We start from the raw sequence: 22,106 nt of genomic DNA on the forward strand, positions 1-22,106 counted from the left end.
TGAAAAGACAATCGGGTCAGTGACTCCCCAGGGTCACACATTCCTATTCCAGCCTAGGCTCGCCGGTGACAACAGCTGCCCCTCCTCAGTGGGGCTTTCCCCACCCGCCCCGCCCCAGAAGGGGCTGACTTCTAACGGTAAGCCAGCACTCTGCACACAGAAAGCACTTAATAAGTGCACATGCATTGCCTCAGCTCAGTACGCTGATCTCCGAAGCCCCGCGAGAGGGGGTTGGGGAGGGAGGGAGGCCGGAGAGGATGGGAGCCTGTCCTGGCTAGGAGGACGGTCCTGACCCTCGACGGACATCTTCCAGTAAGGACAGGGGGAAACTGAGGCCAGAAAGGAGCAAAACCGGGATTCAACCTCCTCCCACCGGAAGCCGTCACTCCACGGCCCGAAGGCCACATCCCCCAATGCTTCGCGCATGCGCACTCCGCGGGCCTCCCCCGGGCGGCGGGGGGCGTACACACGTGACCCGCCTCTTCACCCAGCTCCCCTCTTGCTCACCCTTCCCCCTGCCCTAGCTGCGTGCGCAGCCCGAGACTGCTTGGGCCCGGACCCTCGTAGGTGCCGGTCACCGTGGGAAGTGGGGATAAGGCCCCGCCGCTAACGTCCCCCGCCGCCGCCGCCCAGGTAGGTTGGGTTAGAGCGGGGAAGTGGGATGGAGGCGGCGGCCGGACCCGGGCCCCCGAGATGCGCGGTGGCCGCCGCCAAGCCTCTTGCCTGCGTCAGAGAAGCCCCGGCCCCCCTTGTGCCCCCTGGGCTCCGGGCCGGCTGATTCCTCCCCCACCCCCCGGGCTCAGTCTCCCCGGAAGAGGAGGGGCTCGGTCCCTAGCCCCTCCGAATGCAGGCTCCTCTGAGCTGAATCCGCAGCCCCCGGGGGCAGGGGCGCCTCCACTTGGGGATCCCCAGGGCCGGGGTCCGTATTGGGGAAAGTGGGTGACCCGGGGATGTAAACATCCCGGCTGGGCGGGGCCATCTGTGCTTGCAGCCCCAGGCCAGGACTTCCTTATCGGCTCTGAGCCTCGGGAGCCTCACTTTTACCGGCAGGAACCCCCTGCACCTGGCGGGGAAGGTCAGGCCCCTGGACACCCACTGAGGGCACGAGGGGGGGAGGGGAGGGAGGTTTACTCTCATGACTCCCTTGCATCATCGTCCCGCCCCAATCAGCAGAAGTAGGGTCCGTCCCCCCCTCTCCCCCAGGGAGCCCTCCCATGGTGAGGAAGAGAGCCAGGCCTGGAGAACCGGGCGTGCCAGTGCTCAAGGTCACAGAGTGAATGGCCAGCTTTGAACCCTCTCACTTCAGGAACCTCCCAATGACCCGGTGTGGGCAGTTTATAGAGAGCCTTGAATGACAGGACCAAGCAGGAGCAGCTCGGGAGCTGCCGGTGGCAAGGGGACTAGGGAAACGGGTATTAGGCCTCTGGCTCTGCTTTCAAGGATCTAAGTTGGGGGGAGGAGGGGAAAAGGGACGATTTACAGTGTACAGCATGGACGCTGGCAGCTAAGGCCAGAAATGACAAAGATGCGTTATCAGGCAGCACTTAGTGGAAAGCAGGGATCCTTCTTGGGAGAGGCGGTGCCCAAGCAGGGAAGCAAGGAGGTCTGTCAGTCAGGGATGTGGGAGAGCCCAAGCAGGGAAGCAAGGAGGTCTGTCAGTCAGGGATGTGGGAGAGCCCAAGCAGGGAAGCAAGGAGGTCTGTCAGTCAGGGATGTGGGAGAGCCCAAGCAGGGAAGCAAGGAGGTCTGTCAGTCAGGGATGTGGGAGAGCCCAAGCAGGGAAGCAAGGAGGTCTGTCAGTCAGGGATGTGGGAGAGCCCAAGCAGGTCTGTCAGTCAGGGATGTGGGAGAGCCCAAGCAGGGAAGCAAGCAGGTCTGTCAGTCAGGGATGTGGGAGAGCCCAAGCAGGGAAGCAAGGAGGTCTGTCAGTCAGGGATGTGGGAGAGCCCAAGCAGGTCTGTCAGTCAGGGATGTGGGAGAGCCCAAGCAGGGAAGCAAGCAGGTCTGTCAGTCAGGGATGTGGGAGAGCCCAAGCAGGGAAGCAAGCAGGTCTGTCAGTCAGGGATGTGGGAGAGCCCAAGCAGGGAAGCAAGGAGGTCTGTCAGTCAGGGATGTGGGAGAGCCCAAGCAGGGAAGCAAGCAGGTCTGTCAGTCAGGGATGTGGGAGAGCCCAAGCAGGGAAGCAAGGAGGTCTGTCAGTCAGGGATGTGGGAGAGCCCAAGCAGGTCTGTCAGTCAGGGATGTGGGAGAGCCCAAGCAGGGAAGCAAGCAGGTCTGTCAGTCAGGGATGTGGGAGAGCCCAAGCAGGGAAGCAAGGAGGTCTGTCAGTCAGGGATGTGGGAGAGCCCAAGCAGGTCTGTCAGTCAGGGATGTGGGAGAGCCCAAGCAGGGAAGCAAGCAGGTCTGTCAGTCAGGGATGTGGGAGAGCCCAAGCAGGGAAGCAAGCAGGTCTGTCAGTCAGGGATGTGGGAGAGCCCAAGCAGGGAAGCAAGGAGGTCTGTCAGTCAGGGATGTGGGAGAGCCCAAGCAGGTCTGTCAGTCAGGGATGTGGGAGAGCCCAAGCAGGTCTGTCAGTCAGGGATGTGGGAGAGCCCAAGCAGGGAAGCAAGGAGGTCTGTCAGTCAGGGATGTGGGAGAGCCCAAGCAGGGAAGCAAGGAGGTCTGTCAGTCAGGGATGTGGGAGAGCCCAAGCAGGTCTGTCAGTCAGGGATGTGGGAGAGCCCAAGCAGGGAAGCAAGGAGGTCTGTCAGTCAGGGATGTGGGAGAGCCCAAGCAGGGAAGCAAGGAGGTCTGTCAGTCAGGGATGTGGGAGAGCCCAAGCAGGGAAGCAAGCAGGTCTGTCAGTCAGGGATGTGGGAGAGCCCAAGCAGGGAAGCAAGGAGGTCTGTCAGTCAGGGATGTGGGAGAGCCCAAGCAGGGAAGCAAGGAGGTCTGTCAGTCAGGGATGTGGGAGAGCCCAAGCAGGTCTGTCAGTCAGGGATGTGGGAGAGCCCAAGCAGGGAAGCAAGGAGGTCTGTCAGTCAGGGATGTGGGAGAGCCCAAGCAGGGAAGCAAGGAGGTCTGTCAGTCAGGGATGTGGGAGAGCCCAAGCAGGGAAGCAAGGAGGTCTGTCAGTCAGGGATGTGGGAGAGCCCAAGCAGGGAAGCAAGCAGGTCTGTCAGTCAGGGATGTGGGAGAGCCCAAGCAGGGAAGCAAGGAGGTCTGTCAGTCAGGGATGTGGGAGAGCCCAAGCAGGGAAGCAAGGAGGTCTGTCAGTCAGGGATGTGGGAGAGCCCAAGCAGGGAAGCAAGGAGGTCTGTCAGTCAGGGATGTGGGAGAGCCCAAGCAGGGAAGCAAGCAGGTCTGTCAGTCAGGGATGTGGGAGAGCCCAAGCAGGGAAGCAAGCAGGTCTGTCAGTCAGGGATGTGGGAGAGCCCAAGCAGGGAAGCAAGGAGGTCTGTCAGTCAGGGATGTGGGAGAGCCCAAGCAGGGAAGCAAGGAGGTCTGTCAGTCAGGGATGTGGGAGAGCCCAAGCAGGGAAGCAAGGAGGTCTGTCAGTCAGGGATGTGGGAGAGCCCAAGCAGGGAAGCAAGCAGGTCTGTCAGTCAGGGATGTGGGAGAGCCCAAGCAGGGAAGCAAGGAGGTCTGTCAGTCAGGGATGTGGGAGAGCCCAAGCAGGGAAGCAAGGAGGTCTGTCAGTCAGGGATGTGGGAGAGCCCAAGCAGGGAAGCAAGGAGGTCTGTCAGTCAGGGATGTGGGAGAGCCCAAGCAGGGAAGCAAGCAGGTTTTTTGGGTTGCTTGGGATATTTATTGATGGGCTTGAGAAGATCCGGAGAAGGGGCAGCCAGGCTGGGATGGGCCTGAAGTTGCTGTGTGAGCTGGTGGTGAAGGGGACAGGCCTTGACAGCTGAACTCAGTTGTCTGAAGGAGGGATTAGTTTGGTTCTGCTTGATCTCTGAGAGCTGGACCAGAAGAGATGGCGGAAGGCTCCCAGAAGTGGATTTAACCCGGATGTGACGAAGATATGAAGTCCTGAGTAGAATAGAATACCTTCAAAGATAGTGAGCTCCCCATCTTTGGAGGTCTTCAGGTGGAGGTTGGATGCCCTCTTGGTGGGGATTTCTCTCAGAAATGAGGCTCCTGAGATCCTTCCCTCTGCTCAGATCTTTTGCAGGCTTTAAGGCTCATATTAAAGACAACAAGGTGGTTCAGTGGACAGAGTGCCAAGTCTAGAGGTAAAAAGGCCTAGATTCAAATCCAGTCTCAGACACTAGTTCTGTAATCTTGGACAATTGCTGTTTGTCTCAGTTTCTTTAACTATAAAATAGGGATGATAGTACCTACCTCCTAGCATAATTGTGCAGATAAATGTGATAATTGTAAAGCTGTGGCATAGAGTAAGCTCCATAATGTAAATGTTAGTTACTTTTCAGGGTCCTTCTCTGTCATATTAGAGGCAGCTAGCTGGCAAAAGAATAGAGCTTGGAGCCTGATGTTAGAAGTTCATTTCCAGCCTCAGATACTTGGGCTGATCACTCAGTCTCTGTTTCCTTCTTCCACTGTAAAAATAATTACTTATTTCATAAGTTTGTTATCAGGCCCACGGAAGATATTTATATTAATATTATATTATAATAATAAGTTGCTTGGCACATAGTAGGTGCTATAAAAATACTCCCGCTAGGCATGCAGTGGTCCCCAAGTGGCCTGGGCCATGCCTCAGGCCGGTCCAGCTGCTTCTGGCCTGACAGGGTGACTGTCTAGCTCTTGGGCATGGCACCTTATGATCCCTGATGGAGTCTTTTCCTTTCCTTCCAGAGGGACGCAGCTAAAGGACCCAGGCCATCGCCTCCAGTCATGGCTTGCGAGGCCGGGCCAAAGGCGGCCGACAGCACCTTTTCGTCTGACAGACACGCTCAGATCATCCTGGCCCAGATTAATGAGATGCGGAGTGGGCAGGATTTCTGTGACGTGCAGCTGCAGGTGGGAGAGGCCGAGTTCCGTGTGCATCGGCTGGTGCTGGCTGCCAGCAGCCCCTACTTTGCAGCCCTCTTCACTGGGGGAATGAAGGAGTCCTGCAAGGATGAAGTGCAGATCCTGGGCATCGAAGCAGGAATTTTCCAAACTCTTCTGGATTTCATCTACACAGGTAATCCCCCCTCCCCTACATCCCACCCAGCCAGCCCCCACTGCCCTGGAGATTGGACAGCTTACAGGCTGGAATGCCAAGAGTGCTCCAGGTATTTCCCTGCCGCCTTCCTTACCCTTTATAGGGTGTTTTTGAGGAAAGGGGCTGCAGTGATTTGGGGGCTTGCTTGGATAAGACACCAAGGAAGGTCAAGGACTAAGATGAGTTGGACACTTTCTGTCCTCTCTGAGGGATTTCAAATCCTTGGGGTCTTTGGATGAAGCCAGAAGGGATGTGTTCCTAAGGTCCTACAGGCCTTTGGTGAGGGATAGACACAGGACTGCCCTTGACTTCCCTTTCAGCTTCCCCACTTCCATCTCAAGTCCTGTTAGATCTTGTGGCTGACAGAGATCTGGAAAAAGGAGGCTACTTTGTCAGAAATGCTGATTGCATCCTGGAGGGTAGGGTCTGAAGGTCTTTGGGCCTTTGGTTTCTGCTCAGGTTCTCAAGACATGTTTCTCAGTGCCGTCTCCTGCTTTGTCCCAAACACTCCTCAGTTTCCCTCTTTAGTTATTATAGATCCAGGAATTATTCTTTATTTGTCATTTCTATTTTTTTCCAACTAAACATAAAAAATAAAGTTAATATTTGTTTTTTTAAATATTGGCTGAAAAGAGACTGAAATTTTCTATAGAGGATTATTTTAATTTAGTAGAACTATTCTAATACAATTCTCACCAATATTAAAATCATAAATAAGAAGGAAGTGCTTTCTATGACCCTTTTCAGCTTTGAAATTTATCATTTCTCTCAAAAGGCTGGATCCCACTGGATACACAATACGGATCTGGATCAAATAATGGACAACAAAGGTTTCAAACAGTGGAAGCTAACTAATACCTAGTGAATCTATTTATATATGTGTTCACACTAATAGTTGAGCAAAAGCTTTATTAAATTATTAAGTTTATTAACCTAGTGCTAACACAAAAACCCATTTTAAATAATTAAATGTTTCACAAGTTTTAACTTTACTTTTTTTTCTTAAATCCCTGAGGCTGGGGTTAAGTAACTTGCCCAGGTCACACAGCTAGGAAGTGTTAAGTGTCTGAGATCAGATTTGAACTCGGGTCCTCCTGAATTCAGGGCCGGTGCTCTATCCACTGCGCCACCTAGCTGCCCCTTAATTTTACTTTCAAACTGACTGAATTTCATTTGAAATGACATTTTAACTGTACTCAATCATGGGAATTTCCTTTTTTTTTTTTTGCTTTTGAAGATTCTTAAAAATAACTTTACTCTTGCAGAGTACATAAATTCCACTTGTATAATTTGTTGTTTTAAAAGTTATGGATGTTATTCTTTTGTTCAATCTGAGAGAGATTTGTAGGAAATATTTTTAAGAATAGAGAACGCTTCCCCTTGTTTCCTGTAGGTAAATCCTTTATCTAAAGAAATCTTACAGCAATTAAATTCTGGCATTTTTCAGCTACTGAATGAATAAGATGCCAAAAGCCATTCCTTTACAGCACACTGCTATATAGGGATTCTTTTGTTCACCGATTCCGGCATTCTTCCAAAATATTCCCCACAGTCCAGTTTTATTTTTGTCCAGAGGCTAGAAGGCAAGGATTGGATGTACTCACAGGTACACATAAGCAGCAAGCTGACCGTCAGTAGGCTCTGAAAGTTGAAAGCAGCAGACATGGTGAGACCTCTGATATCCCCAACCACATCACCCCATGGGGCAGCAGGTGGAAGGTGAGCACCTTCTTTAAGGAAACTGCCCTGCCTTCCCCCTCATAGCTTGTGCTTCTTTAGGTCTGCTGCTGGCCTGCCCTTCACAGCCTGTCTGATGACGTTTGCATGCTGAGGGCATGGGCATCTGCTCAGTGCCGGCAGTTTCCCTTACTGTTGTGCCCCAGTCTTCTGAATATCACGCCCTTTTCCACTCTGCATGTTCTCTTTTGCACTTGCAGTAATTCTGCTCTTCAAGGAATAAGTCAAACATTTCCTGAGGGCCTACTATGTGCCAGGCTCTGAGTCAAACACTCGAGATAGAAAAAAGAGGAAAAAGTAGCTCACCACCTGCTGGGGAGGACAGGCAGACAGGCTCGTACACAATGAGCCATGTCCTGGATAAACGGGAAAGTGCTGCAGTTAGGTGAGAGAAGGCTGCTTTTAAAAATCCAAGAGCCAGTCTTTCTTTGATCTCAACACTCTTGGGCAGTCAGTCCCACCTTCCAGGGACCCACCCTAGATGGCCAGAGAGCACGTTGTCCTGGGCCTGTTCCCCCTTTCTCAAAGCTCTCTACACTTCAACACCCCTCAGTCAGTTCCCAAGCCTTAAATATCTGTCATGTGCCAGGCCCTGTGCTAATTCCTGTGGACACAAAGCAAAGGTGGTCCCTGCCCTCCAGGAGCTTCCATTCTAATGGCCTGAGAGGCCAATTCCTGAAGGCCTCACCTTGGCCCTAAGACCTCTGGCCCCCCGGGCCGTGCTCCCGGCCAGTGTGAGGAGCCCAAGGAGCAGCGGGTCTGGCTGGGTTTGGCGAGCAGAGTGCCCTCCTTACCGCTAAAGCGCCTTTGGCATTCTTCCTTCCTCTAGGTGTGGTGAACATAGGGGTGAACAACGTTCAGGAGCTGATCGTGGCCGCCGACATGCTGCAGCTGACCGAGGTGGTCGACCTGTGTTGTGAGTTCCTGAAGGGCCAGGTGGAGCCCTCCAACTGCATCGGCATCTTCCAGTTCTCGGAGCAGATCGCCTGCCATGACCTCCGGGAGTTCACGGAGAACTACATCCACGTGCACTTCTTGGAGGTGAGCGGCGGGGAAGAGTTTTTGGCTCTGACCAAGGATCAGCTGATTAAGATTTTGCGAAGCGAGGAGCTGAGCATTGAAGATGAGTACCAGGTATTCTTGGCCGCCATGCAGTGGCTTCTGAAGGACCTGGGCAGGAGGAAGAAGCATGTGGTGGAAGTGCTGGAGCCCGTCCGATTCCCCCTGCTGCCTTCCCAAAGGCTAGTCAAGTACATAGAAGGTAAGAGAGGGAGGCTGGGCTGCGACCTCAGGGTCACGGTGGAGGATGCAGGGGCCAGATTGTCTTGTAAGAAAGGAGGCCAGACCTCACCTGTCAGAACCATGAAGCATCTGCTCCTTCGAGAGCCCCTAATGTGTCCTGCAGAGGTGGAAATGTGCTCCGGGGCAGAACATCCATGCAGCTGTCACCGGCTCTTCCAGGGTAGCAGGGGGTCCGGGGGCCTCTTGTTAGGGCCTGATTGGTGTCTGAGGGGAGTGCCGGGTTCTGTGTAGGAGCAGCCGGGTGGAGAGGGCATGGAGCTAGCCTAAGGACCTGGACTCCAGCCCTCCTGACCAGGTGGCCCTGGGCAGGACACTCCACTTCTAGGAATCTCTAAACCAAGATGACTCTGAGCCAGGCTGGAGAGAAGATGCTGCCCTGCCTTCGAGAGGACATCCTCTCCTCTGGGACTTCTGTATACTAGTGAAATCCGGATCCCAGCCCAGCCCCACCTTCTTCATTACAAAATGTATCCAGCCTGACGCAGGAGCTGATATTGATGCTGGGGTGGATACAGAGATTTATAATTTTTTTCCAATCAGCAAAAAAAACCCAAACCATTTTTTTCCCTCTCACCCCAAGTTGAGAATAAAAGAAAAAAAAAATTCTATTCCAAAACTAGTTAAGCAAAACAAGTTTCTGCATTGTCACAAGAGCGAGTATGTGTGTGTGAGTGTGAGTGTGTGTGAGATTCTGTGTGTGTCAGTGTGTGTTTTCTCTTTTTTGACCAGTTTTGATAAGAGTGAGGAATGAGGTTCTCCTGTCGGCCACTACCCTCACTCCCACCTTTTTATATAGAATCATCAGGTCATAGGAGAACCCTTCTGGGCCTTTTCTAGTTAGACTCCCTCTAAGACTCCTAATAATAGGAATCAGAGGGGACTCTTCAATCATCTCCTATTTGAATGTAAGCAATGTCCTTTTTTTTGGTCCTTTTTCAGTCCTTTATTTTTGTTCATTGAGGCTTCTTTTTAATGTTTCTCTTAATTTGTACTTCAAACCTCTGGTCTTTTCATCAAGAATGTTTGGAAATCCTCTTATTTCATTAAAAGTCTAATTTTTTTCCTCCTGTAGCATTATATTTAGTTTTGAAGGATAAGTTATTGTAGAATAAGTCTATATGCTTTGCCTTCTGGAGTATCAGATTAAAAGTTCCATGCTCCTCTACGGTAGTGACCCTGAATTCTTTGTGATCCTGACTGTCTCCTTCTACTTGAATTTTTTCTAATTATTTGCAGTATTTTTTCTTTGACCTAAAAGCTCTTGTTTTGTCTATAATGTTCATGAGAGTTTTCATTTGGGGGTTTCTTTTAGGAGGTGACAGGTTCTTTTTGTTTCTTCTTTCCCCTCTGATTCTTGGATCTTTCTGGGCAGTTTTGTTTTTTTTTTTTTTTTTTTTTGATCATGGTGATCATGCAATCCAGTGAGTCTTAAATATTTTCTCTTTGATTAGTTTCCTAAGAAAGTTTTTGTTATGACATACCTCACGTTTTCTTTTTCTTTCTTTCTTTCTTTCTTTTTTTTTTTTCCAGCCTTTTGATTTTGTTTTTATATTACTTGTCTCAGGGAATTCTCTTTGGTCCATTTGAATTTTTAGGAAGTTTGTTGCTTGGATAGATTTTATAGTTCTTGTGCTAAGATAATGATTTCCTTTCTAGTCCTTTCTTCCATAACTTCTTTCCTTTTGTTCATTACTTTTTATTTTTTCCTCTCATTTCACAGACATATATTTTTTAAAAAGTACAAATTTTCTCAAAGAGTTTTATAAAGAAGGATTAAAAAAATTTAATTCTCCTTTATAAAACTCTTTGAGAAAGTTTGTACCTAAACTTGTTTTGTTTTGTTTTTTCTGAGGCATTACTTATAGGTGATTCAGAATCATTCTCTTTCTGGGTTTGTGCTTTGAGGGTCTCTTGACTCTGTAATAGCTTTTTATGGTGGGATTCTTTTTTATTTGCTTATTCTTCTGGGCTGCTTCATGACTTGGGACTTGATGTTAGGTCCGGGCCTTGCCACACTTCTAGAAAGAAAGTTGAGTTGTTCCTGTTGCTACTTTCTTGAAGTATTGATGGTTGTGTTATTCCAGGTTCTAATACTGGAGACCTATAAGCTTCCAGTGCTCCTAACATGGGCTGATCCAGGGCAACATCTGATGTTTATCCCCCCCCAACTCCCTGATCTCTACCAGTTCCTGGATCTGAACAAGGATAATCGGCTTCTGGAATTAGCTCTTGTAGGCTTCCCTGTGGTGTGGGATTTCTCCTCTGGTTATTTGTCTGCAGGCTCCATATTGAGCTGCAAGCTGGAACTGAGACCTGACTTCATATGTGACAAGCAGGGACATCCTTGGATCTTGTTTCTGAATATTCTTCTTTTCAGTATACAGCCCAGTTTGAGGCCCAGGGCTGCCCTTCCCTGGAAGGGCCCTGTGCCTTCCTCATTCCATTCCGAATCTGTGACACACAAATGAATAGTGGGCAACAAAGTTGTCAGCTGTTTCCAGTCTGTAGGAAGTCTTGGTGCTTCTCTATGGATTGTCTCTGGGTGCTGCTTTTCCCTTGAGCTAGAGGCCAGCCCATCCTCAGGGTCTAGTGCCTCTCTGCATATAACCCTGGGCTGACCTGGGCTGGATAAGGGACTTCCAGATTTCTTGTTCTTGAATGTCCCCATGAGAATGCAGTCTGATGCATTCCAGATCCATTTAGAACAGACTGTTGGGAGCAGGGCAGGTGAGGGGAGAGAACTCACTGTATTCTGCTCCTCCCTTGGGTATATTTTTTATGGTGTTTCCTTTTTTTCCTTGGATCTGAAACAGTTCAGCACTTGTGACCATCCTGCACTAACCTCTGATGTTTGTATTGTATGCCCTGGGTAGGATACCAGGAAAGTGGGTCACCCAGAGGCACAGCTGAGGGCTAGGGTCAGGCTACATGGGGAGGGAGGAGGAGAAAAGGAAGTGGGGGAGAGGGGAGAGGGAAGGAAGGAGAAAGGAAGAGGAGGAGATGGGAAGATGGAAGAGGAGAAGGGGGGAAGAGAGAGATGAAGGAGGAAAGGAAGAGATGGAAGAGGGAAAGCAGGAAGGAGGGATAAGAGGAGGAAGAGGACAAGTGGGATAGAAGAGGAGATGGAGGAGGAGGAAGGGAGGACCAGGAGGAGGGACTAGAAGAGGATATTCCATGGGAAGCTTGGAGGGAGCAGTGCTGGGGCTGGGGCTGGGCCTGCTCCTCCCTTTGACTCATGGTGCTCATGGCTATCATCCATGTCAGACATGTTTCTTCACATTGACCAGGGCCTTCAGGGATCCTTTCTGACTTCCCCCCCTTTTCCTCAATGATCCTCCTGTTCTTATTATACATATTTAAACTCAGAACAGGGAGAGAAGAATTATGTAAATTAAATTTTCACCCAGATCAGGTCCCACCTCCCCTCCCTACTCCCACCTGGATTTCTCTTGCTCTTCCTCTCTGCTTCCCAATATCCCTGGCTTCCTTAAAGTCTCAGGTAAATGTTCCCAAGCCCTCCTGAAGCTCACTGGGGCCTCCCTTTGGTCACCTCCAGGCTAGCTCGTGTGGCTTGTCGTCTCCCCCCGAGGCTCAACTCCTTGCGCTTTCTTTGTGTCCATCCCCAGGACTTAGCATGTGGTCAGGGCTCACCATGGCATAGGAGGCCAGACTGAGATGGTCTCTTTTCTCTTTCCCCCAGGGGTCCCTGACTTCAGCCTCCGAGTGGCCCTGCAGACGCTGTTGAAAGAGTACTGCGAAATGGGCAAGGTCCCCAAGGAGAATAGGTTCTGCAGTTTTCTGCAGACCTCCAAGGTGCGGCCTCGGAAGAAAGCGAGGAAGTACCTGTATGCCGTTGGTAAGCCTCTCTGTGTCTTTTGCACAAGGGCTATCTCTGGTAGCAGATCAAAGCCTCCTACCCTTCCATCCTCAGAGGGGAGGGGCTGGACCGTCTCCCACCCTGGATAGACAGGCAAGGGCAGCTCACCATCTTGAGTCACCCCCAGGAGAGAGGGAGATCCCCATTTGGCAGTGGGAACCTGGGGCTTATTGATCCCAGTTTAGTCACCTGGACAAAGGCTTCTCTTAAAGCCAGAAGCTGCTGACTTTTGTGGAAGCATGGGAGAAACCAGGCTTGTCATTGGTGAACCGTATCCAAGTGGGGCTCAGCCTGCAGTGGCTGGCCTGATGGCCTCGGCTGCTGATGTAACTAGCTGAGGAAACAGAATGGCTCCCAGAGTAAGCCACCAGAACTTGCTTTCTTCCTGGCCCACCCTGCCTAAGCTTCTCCATTTTGACCAGACTGCATCTGGGCCTTGTTCTCGGCCGAGGGAGGCTCACCTGGTATCTCTGCTCTCTCCTTTCCTCAGGTGGATACACCCGCCTGCAGGGGGGCCGATGGAGCGACAGCAGAGCCCTCAGCTGTGTGGAGCGCTTTGACACCTTCAGCCAGTACTGGACCACAGTGTCTTCCCTCCACCAGGCCCGCAGTGGCCTGGGAGTAGCGGTAGTTGGAGGGATGATCTATGCCATTGGAGGTAATGGTGACACAGGGCAAGCCAATCAGAGGGGACTGATGCTGGAGGCCCAACACATAGACTTTGAGGAGAATCCCTCTATGGGGCGTGGGGGCAGAGGAGAAGGGTCGGCTAGCATATGGGGATGTTTGTTACAGGCTAGCCAAATGACTTCTCATTTTTCTGTATTCTTGTTTTTTAAATGCATCTTAATTGGTGCCTTGTGTTCTATAGCGCACACACATCCCAGTGTGGTAGACTCAGCCTCTTTGGAATGGAACCTTTGGAATTTAGCCTCTCATGTGGCTGGAGAAGGAAGACCTTGAATCTAGGAAGGAGTGACCTGCCACGAGGGCTCAGGCCCTGGGAAGGCTGCAGCTTGTAGCCGAGGCTGGCTGAGCATCTGTGCCACCCCTCTGACGTCCCCTCCTCAGTTGTAGTTTCCTAACTTCTTAGCCAGGTTTAACTCACTGGTGGCTGACTGGGCCCTGCCCACCTTCCTGCCATCCTCAGCAGGCAACAGGCACAGTGTCCTGCAGGCAGACTTTCAGCTCAGCGGGACTGATGAAAGTTTGGGCTCCGTTGGCAGGGCTTTCAGGATCCCAGGGTCCCATGCCAGGGAGAGGGGTCAGACATACAAATGCAGGCTCTTATCTGGGTGCTGCTCCTAACTGGTCACTGAGTCTTTCAGTGTTGATCATTGCACATTCTTGCTATTAATGTGTACCATGGTTCTGCTTGTTTTGCTCAGCATCAGTTTGTGTAAATCTTTCTAGGCCTTTCTATAATCAGCTTGTTCATCATTTTTATAGAACAATAATGTTCCATTACATTCATATACCATAACTTATTCAGCCAGCCTCCAATTGATGGGCATCTTCTCATTTGCAATTCTTTGCTATCACAAAAAGAGCCACTACAAACATTTTTGTTCATGGGGGTCCTTTTCCCTCCTTTATGATTTCCTTGGGATACAGACCCGATAATGGCACTGCTGGGTAAAAGGGTATAGTTTTGGCCATAGTTCCATATTTGCCTAAGATTTTGAGTTCCCCAATTTTTTTTTCATTCCCTCTCCCCAAGATGGCAAGCAGTCTGTTGTATGTGCAATCATTTAAAACATTTTTTCATTTGTTGTGTTGTGCAAGAAAAATCAAGCCAAAAGGGGGAAAAAACGCAAGAAAGAAAAAAAATTTTAAAAGTAAAAATCTTGTGCTTCAGTCTGCAGTTATTCTTCATTTTTCTCCCTTTGGATGCAAGTGACATTTTCCCTCCCAACTGACAAAAGCTAAATCAGTGATAGCTGATCATCACACTATCTTGCTTTTACTATGTTCAATGTTCTCCTGGTTCTGCTCACTTCACTCAGCATCCAGTTCATGCGAGTCTTCTCAGGTTTTTCTGAAATCTGCCTCTTCATCATTTCTTATAGAACAATAATATTCCATTACTTTCATATATCACAATTTGTGTAGCCACTCCTCATTTGAGAGCCATTCACTCACCTTCCAATTTCTTGCCATCACAAAAAGAGCTGCTACAAACATCTTTGCACATTGGGACCTTTTCCCTCTTTTATGATCTCTTTGGAATACAGACTCAGGAGTGACACTGCTAGATCAAAGGGTTTGTACAATTATAACCCTTTGGGCATAAAAAACAACCTTTTAGCCAACCCCATACATCTGTTGGTGACTGTCCTGGCCCCAAAAGCTGGGAAACTAATCTTTCAGTGTTAATTCTGTCATGTCTTCAGAGAGACCTTGACAAATGAGGTTTTGTAGGACTGATTGCTTTGATTGCATCGGTTGGCTTGCATCTCTCATCTACAACCAGACGGCCCAGCCCTCCATCTCCCTGTTGTTAAAAGAATTCAAAGCTGCTTTCGCATCTTCCAGAGGCAGCCTTGATTGTTCTGGGACAAGCTATGGAGTTGCCTCCTGGAACATTCCTGCAGATTCTCCCTCGGGTCCCCTTAGGCCAGATTGTTCATCCCCAAGGTCTGGGTTTGCCAGCTTATGTTCCTGTTCTCCCACTCCTGCCCTTGACTTTTCCTGCTATGTTGTCCAGAGTGGGTGTCTACTTAGGATCCTTGAGGGCAGGGAATCTGTTGGGTATTGTCATTATGTTCTGGTACCTAGGCACCTCATGTGCTGGGGGGAGTGGATTGAGTTGAATGCCAGGAGGTCATCTTTCCTCCACCAGATGGTTGGTCTCTTGAGGGCAGAAACTATGTCAGACCTCTGCTGTGTCCCCTTATGTGCCTGGCATGGGCCTGATACACAGGCATAAATTCTTGAAGCTCCAAGGGAAGTTTTAAAGCAGTCTTCTTGGCTTTTTGTTTTTTAACTTAAATGAGAGGATCTTTCCACATTCTGTCGGTTTGTGGGGTGCACCCTTGGCCCTGGCTGTGCTCAGGTTGGGAGAGGGGCACTGCCATGGGCCATGGGAGTCAGCAGGGCTCAGTCTGTCTGCTGACGTCTTGCTCTCTATCTCCTAAAGGAGAGAAGGATTCAATGATTTTCGACTGCACGGAGCGCTATGATCCAGTCACAAAACAGTGGACGACTGTGGCCTCCATGAACCAGCCCCGCTGTGGCCTGGGAGTGTGCGTGTGTTACGGGGCTATCTATGCTCTGGGTAAGTAACTACATGTGGTCACTGTGAAGTGGGTGTCTCACCTCTCTGGTCCCTGGGGAGAGGCTCTTCAAAGGGTAAATTCTTTTACCTCCAGATTTTCCAAGGATGCAGCTCACAGAGCAGGAAGAGGACAGGATGCTAAGTGTCTCTAGCATCTTGGAGCAGCGCAGCGGAACCAATCAAGTTAATGGTTTTGCTGCTCCCAATTAGGTCTCTAACTGCTAAACCACTTAATCAAAGAACAATGGTAGTTTATACTAAAGGGACATGAAATAATTTCTCCACTTGGGGGATGATGGGGTTAGAAGCCCCTTAAGTGGCTGCCTGTTCTAATTATAAGTGACATTTATAATTAACAGCGTCTACATATAAGTAACACACTAAAGTTATGTGAACAGTTAATTTTCTTCCCTGTTTTAAATATAACTCCCTTCCCCCCCTTGCTAAAAGCAAGGAACATGCTTTGAAAACAGTGGTGGTTTTTTGTTTTTTTTTAAGGCTGCAAAATGAGCCAGAATTAATGAACTCTGACTTAATTAGAATTCATTAAATGTTTTTTGAAAGGGAAGGCTTTCTTTTAATGGCTTCACTCTCCTCACTCATCTGACATGTTGGTCATGGCTGTCCAGTCCTATTTGACAGGAGCTCCCTGAAGATGACAATTACTACACTAGAGTCTGGACTGCCTTCTTCAGGGGTCAAAGGGTTCTGACCTCCAGCTTTATCTCTTAACTAACTGCAGGATGAAAGGCTTTGTGTGTTGGAGGAATTTCAAGTAGTGAGAACTGGCTGGAGAAGCTTGGGCCGGGGGTCAGGGATCCTTCTCTGTAGGGTAAAAGCTAAGGAGTAGCCACTCTCCAGGCAGTGTTTGGGAAACAGTGGGATAATATATTTAATTGGTTTTATTGAAATTTAAAATTGAGGTTTTTTTAAAATTATGCGCAGTCCAAATATTCTTTCATAAAGACCAATTTTTTTTTAATTTTATAATTATAAAAAAAATTTTTTTGTCAGTACATATGCATGAGTAATTTTTTTTTATAACATTATCCTTTGTATTCATTTTTCCAAATTTTCCCCTCCCTCCCTCTACTCTGTCCCCTATATGACAGGCAATCCCATAGATATTACATATGTTACAGTATAACCTAGATACAATATATGTGTGTAAATCCAATTTTCTTGTTGCACGTTAAGAATTGGATTCCGAAGGTATAAGTAACCTGGGTAGAAAGACAGTAGTGCTAACAGTTTACATTCAATTCCCAGTGTTCCTTCTCTGGGTGTAGCTGTTTCTGTCCATCATTGATCAACTGGAAGTGAGTTGGATCTTCTTTATGTTGAAGATATCCACTTCCATCAGAATACATCTTCATACAGTATTGTTATTGAATTGTTTAGTGATCTTCTGGTTCTGCTCATTTCACTCAGCATCAATTCATGTAAGTCTCTCCAAACCTCTCTGTATTCCTCCTGTTGGTCATTTTTTACAGAGCAATAATATTCCATAACATTCATATACCATAATTTATCCAACCATTCTCCAATTGATGGTCATCCATTCATCTGCCAGTTTCTAGCCACTACAAAAAGGGCTGCCACAAACATTTTGGCACATACAGGTCCCTTTCCCTTCTTTAGTATTTCTTTGGGATATAAGCCCAGTAGTAGCACTGCTGGATCAAAGGGTATGCACAGTTTGATAACTTTTTGGGCATAGTTCCAAATTGCTCTCCAGAATGGCTGGATCTTTCACAACTCCACCAACAATGTATTAGTGTCCCAGTTTTCCCACATCCCCTCCAACATTCATCATTATTTGTTCCTGTCATCTTAGCCAATCTGACAGGTGTGTAGTGGTATCTCAGAGTTGTCTTAATTTGCATTTCTCTGATCAGTAGTGATTTGGAACACTCTTTCATATGAGTGGAAATAGTTTCAATTTCATCATCTGAGAATTGTCTGTTCATATCCTTTGACCATTTATCAATTGGAGAATGGCTTGATTTCTTATAAATCAGGGTCAGTTCTCTATATATTTTGGAAATGAGGCCTTTATCAGAACCTTTAACTGTAAAAATATTTTCCCAATTTGTTACTTCCCTTCTAATCTTGTTTGCATTAGTTTTGTTTGTACAGAAACTTTTTAGTTTGATGTAATCAAAATCTTGTATTTTGTGATCAATGATGATCTCTAGCTCTCCTCTGGTCTAAATTCCTTCCTCCTCCACAGGTCTGAGAGGTAGACTATTCTCTGTTCCTCTAACCTATTTATGGTCTCATTCTTTATGCCTAAATCATGGATCCATTTTGATTTTATCTTGGTATATAGTGTTAAGTATGGATCCATATCTAATTTCTGCCATACTAATTTCCAGTTTTCCCAACAGTTTTTGTCAAATAATGAATTTTTATCCCAAATGTTGGATCTTTGGGTTTGTCAAACACTAGATTGCTGTAGTTCTACCCTTTTTTGTCCTTTGTACCTAATCTGTTCCACTGATCGACTGGTCTATTTCTTAGCCAATACCAAATGGTTTTGGTGACTGCTGCTTTATAATATAGCTTTAGATCAGGTACACCTAGACCACCTTTATCTTTATTCATTAATTCCCTTGAAATTCTCGACCTTTTATTCTTCCATATGAATTTTGTTATTTTTTCTAGGTCATTACAATAGTTTCTTGGGAGTCTGATTGGTATAACATTAAATAAATAGATTAGTTTAGGGAGTATTGTCATCTTTATTATATTCGCTCGGCCTATCCAAGAGCACTGAATGTCTTTCCAATTATTTAAATCTGACTTTATTTTTTTTTTTGCTCATATAATTCCTGACTTTTCTTTGGTAGATGGATTCCCAAATATTTTATACTCTCGACATTTGTTTTGAATGGAATTTCTCTTTGTATCCTTTGCTGTTGCATTTTCCTGGTGATATATAAAAATGCTGAGGATTTATGTGGATTTATTTTGTATCCAGCAACTTTGCTAAAGTTGTGAATTACTTCTAATAACTTTTTATTAGAATCTCTGGGGTTCTCTAAGTATACCATCATGTCATCTGCAAAGAGTGCATAGAGACCATTTTTGAGAGCAAAATGTGCTAGTAGCTAGAGTGGTCAGGGTCCCCAAAGCTAGTAGTTCCAGAGGTCTATTTTAAAAGGCAGTTATTTTGAAAGTCTCCTTTGCCCACACCAGTCTTGCTTATTTGTTATGAACTCAGTTCACAACCTTATTAAGATCTATTAAGCCCAGCCTTTGTGAGGAGCCCCTTCCTCTTGGCCAAGACTGGTTGGGGCCCTTGCATGGTCTGCCAAAGTGCCAGCTTTTTGTTCTTTGTTGCAGGAGGATGGGTTGGAGATGAGATAGGAAACTCCATCGAACGATTTGATCCCGAGGAAAATACCTGGGAAATCGTGGGCAGCATGGATGTGCCTCGCTACAACTTTGGCTGCTGTGAGATCCAAGGTAAGAGAGGAAGATGGTGGCAGAGAAGTAGATTTATCAGGGAGATCCACTGTGTACAGCTGAGGCCAAGGCCGAAGCCTGGGTGTCTCTCTCCATCTTTTCTGCTTCAGTTTCCTCATCTGTAAATAGGGCTAGTAACATCAGCTCCTTCCTCCCGAGCCATTGTAGAATACATATTTTAAAACATTTAACACAGAGCTGGCACAGTTTATGAATGTGATGGAGTATGACTGCACACTAAAACAGGAATTCAAAGAGCTGGAAAAGTAGGCCTGAAGTGCTGTGGGTCAAAGCTAAAAGGATACCAGTGAGGACTAACAAGGATGGGTCCCAGAGAGGGGACTGGGGGTAATGAGAGCTGGTGAAACTTGCCCAGGACCTAGGCCCCAAAGGCAGAAAAGTGCGGGCATCTGCAGCCACACAGGGCTGAATCCCCCAGTGCTGCTTTATTGTTTTATTCTGACCTTGAGGGTGATTGCATCTTGGGGGAAGGACAGAAGGCACCCATAAGGCTTAGCAAAAGAAGGAACTCTTCATGGCTTGTTTCTTTTGGACTTGAGATAGGAACTGAGCCAGCTGGGTCCCCCTTGCCCCATGAGCTTCAAGGCTGTGGCTTTCTTGGTGTTGCGCCCTCCTTGTGCTCTGGTGTTGGAGAGGACATCTTGTGTGCCGCAGGCTTGATCTACGTAGTTGGCGGTATCAGTACTGAGGGCATGGAGCTCTCCTCAGTCGAAGTCTACAACCCAGTCTCCAAGAGCTGGTCCACACTCCCTCCCATGGGCACCAGGAGGGCCTACCTGGGCGTGGCCGCCCTCAACGACTGCATCTACTCGATCGGAGGGTGGAATGAGACTGAGGATACACTGCCCACTGTGGAAAAGTACTCCTTTGAGGAGGTACGGAGGCACAATCTGGGGCTTGGGAGGGGGCTGGGTAGGCCCGAATGAAAGTCCTACCGTGGAGTCTGCCCTGCCGAAGGTCATCATTGCACAAGCAGCTGGAAGGAAGGAGGGAATGTGGATTTGGGCTGTGGAGAAGCTGCGTTGTTTTTCACATGGAAAGTTGCCCTCTGAAAATGACTACAATTCTTTTGCCAGTTATGGTCTACTGCCCCTGGCACTGGCTGTCCCTTAAAAGAGAAGGGGAGGTGACTTGGGGACATCTCAAACCTAAAACTCCTGGTCACCCATGAAGTTGCCCTTGCCATGTCAGAATTTCTTTTCTCTGCCCGCACACCCAGTGAGTTTCTCATGTAAAGAAGTACATCTGCAGAGTGTGTGCCAGGCCTGTTGGTTTAGGCTTTGATGAGCCAGCCCTGTTGTCTGCCTTTTCAAGAGTCTCTGGGGCTGGGATCCTGTGTATTCTCAGCTCTCCAGAACTTGACTTACCTTTGGACTCAGCCCTGGGCAGCAGCTGGCTTTGCCCATGATAGTCATGGAGCAGAGGGATGTTTACCCAGCTGGATGCCGGGAGCCTTGTCCTTGTTGGCCTGTGTGCCAGCAGCACGCTGGGTCGATATTCTTGGGGAACCTTTCATTGCCTCTTTAGGCCTGTGTTTCTCTCAGTTCAGTGGCACCTGCCAGTACCAGTGTGCGGTATTTAACATCTCCCTCATCCCCACTATCAGGTTCTTGCTTGGCTCAGCTGCTAATCAGGATGTTTCTCCTGCTTTTCTTTCCTGACCAGGAGAGGTGGGTTGAAGTTGCATCTATGAAAGTGCCCCGAGCTGGTGTGTGTGTGGTGGCAATAAATGGGCTTCTCTATGTTTCCGGAGGCCGGTCTCCCAGCCACGATTTTTTGGCCCCAGTCACCTTGGACTCGGTGGAAGTGTACAACCCTCACTCCGACACATGGACTGAAATCGGTAACATGATCACCAGTCGGTGTGAAGGGGGTGTGGCAGTGCTGTGACAGGTAGTAGGACAACCTGAGGTCGTGGAAGAGTATGCTGGGGCTTGGGGCAGGACTGGAGGGAGAGGAAGGCCCGAGATCCGAGTGCACATAGGGGCTAAGGACTAGGCTGGAGCACTGCTACTGAGAGTGTTAGGGGCCAGGCGTGGCTGCAAAGTCCACCCTCACAGGGGTCCTTGTCAGCCATTCCCACTGTCCCTATAGAGTCCTGTCAAGGGCTTTTCCTGTGCAGTCTAAGAATCCCTTCACACAATTCTGTTCCCCTGCAATGAAAGCTATACCTGCCTCACCTTGGAAAATCAGAGGGAAAAACTGCCTAGCCCTTAATGCCAGGTACTGGCTTTCACTGGCACCAGATTTATGGGGAGAGGTTGGTGGGAAATGGAGACAATCCTGTCAAGGAGCTCCTAGCAAACCTTAGTCTGCTGATTTTTGTTTGGCATCCCTGCCTACTAGGCAAGTTTAGATCCATACCAGCCTTCTGAAATGAAGGCCCTGGGCAGCTGCCTCAGCCCTAGCCTGCCAGAGGAGTGTTCACCCACAGATCATGCCCGCTTAGCTTTTAGGGAAGGGTGAAACCTTCCATCCTGCTCCTCTTTCAGCTATTCCTGAAAGCTTCCACTCTGCTTGCCCATCATTCTGGGAAGCTCCCTTAAAAGCACTGCCTCTGAAGGGCTGCCCAGCTTCCTTGTGGCCCATCCTCTCATACATTCACCCCCAGACCTTTGGCCAAGGGTGGAATCATGGGATGGAAGGCTCAAGCTGGGACTGCTGCTTTGCACCTGCCTTGCCTTTGCCAGCTTCACCTCCCCTATTCTCAAGAGCCCAGTACACACTGGATCCCCGAGTTGTGAATAGAGCACTTTTGCAGCTTTTTTCATTTCCTACTGTGGCATATCAGGGCCCAAAAGCTTCCTTAGTAAACCTTGGCAGAGACACTTTTGGGGTGGAAATGCCAGTAGGTCGCTGCTTCTTCCTCTGGAGATTGTGACACAAAGGCACCTGCCTAACAGGGTTGTTGTGAGCATCCAGTGCATCCATCTGTGTGTAAAAGCATTGCAAACTCCAGCTCTTCTCCGCTTCTAAATAAACACTGGAAAGGCTTGCTTGCAGTGGTGGTTCTGTCTTTTGTGGGCAGGGTTAGAAGTCAAGGCCGGAGCTCCCTCAGCCGCAGCACTCGGCATGGGAAAAGCCCGAGTCATCTGGAGGCCGGCCCTGAAGTCCCCACAAGAGGTTGTTACCCTGAAGTTTGGCGGGCTAGGTTTTCAAGGTGACAGAATCGAGAAAGAGCTATCAATCTGCCAATCCTTTCCGTGTCCGGGCCGGGTGAGGTTTCCCGTGTTGCCTGTTGCAGCTCTCCTCCCTGCTTTCCTGGCCCGAGC

The 22,106-nt window shown here is 48.6% G+C and overlaps 1 protein-coding gene and 1 pseudogene across 2 annotated transcripts; one reads left to right on the forward strand and one right to left on the reverse strand.

Moving 5' to 3' along the window:
• The first annotated feature begins 8 nt into the window (after positions 1-8).
• On the forward strand, positions 9-21,836 carry IPP (intracisternal A particle-promoted polypeptide). 2 transcript variants are annotated; one of them, XM_074266068.1, is made up of 9 exons: positions 9-137; positions 4,798-5,128; positions 7,716-8,147; positions 11,889-12,044; positions 12,556-12,723; positions 15,205-15,342; positions 18,691-18,813; positions 19,489-19,709; positions 20,500-21,836. In XM_074266068.1, the coding sequence occupies exons 2-9, from the start codon at positions 4,837-4,839 to the stop codon at positions 20,722-20,724; spliced, it is 1,755 nt and encodes a 584-aa protein (XP_074122169.1). In that variant the 5' UTR covers positions 9-137; positions 4,798-4,836; the 3' UTR covers positions 20,725-21,836. The 2 variants fall into 2 exon arrangements, with proteins under 2 accessions (XP_074122169.1, XP_074122168.1); XM_074266067.1 differs by lacking the exon at positions 9-137 and adding an exon at positions 413-633.
• Positions 6,597-6,814, reverse strand: LOC141541713 (protein kish-A pseudogene; annotated as a pseudogene).
• Positions 21,837-22,106: the final 270 nt, after the last annotated feature.

This window comes from Sminthopsis crassicaudata, chromosome 4 (genome assembly GCF_048593235.1).
Source record: "Sminthopsis crassicaudata isolate SCR6 chromosome 4, ASM4859323v1, whole genome shotgun sequence".
Classification (NCBI taxonomy): Eukaryota; Metazoa; Chordata; class Mammalia; order Dasyuromorphia; family Dasyuridae; genus Sminthopsis; species Sminthopsis crassicaudata.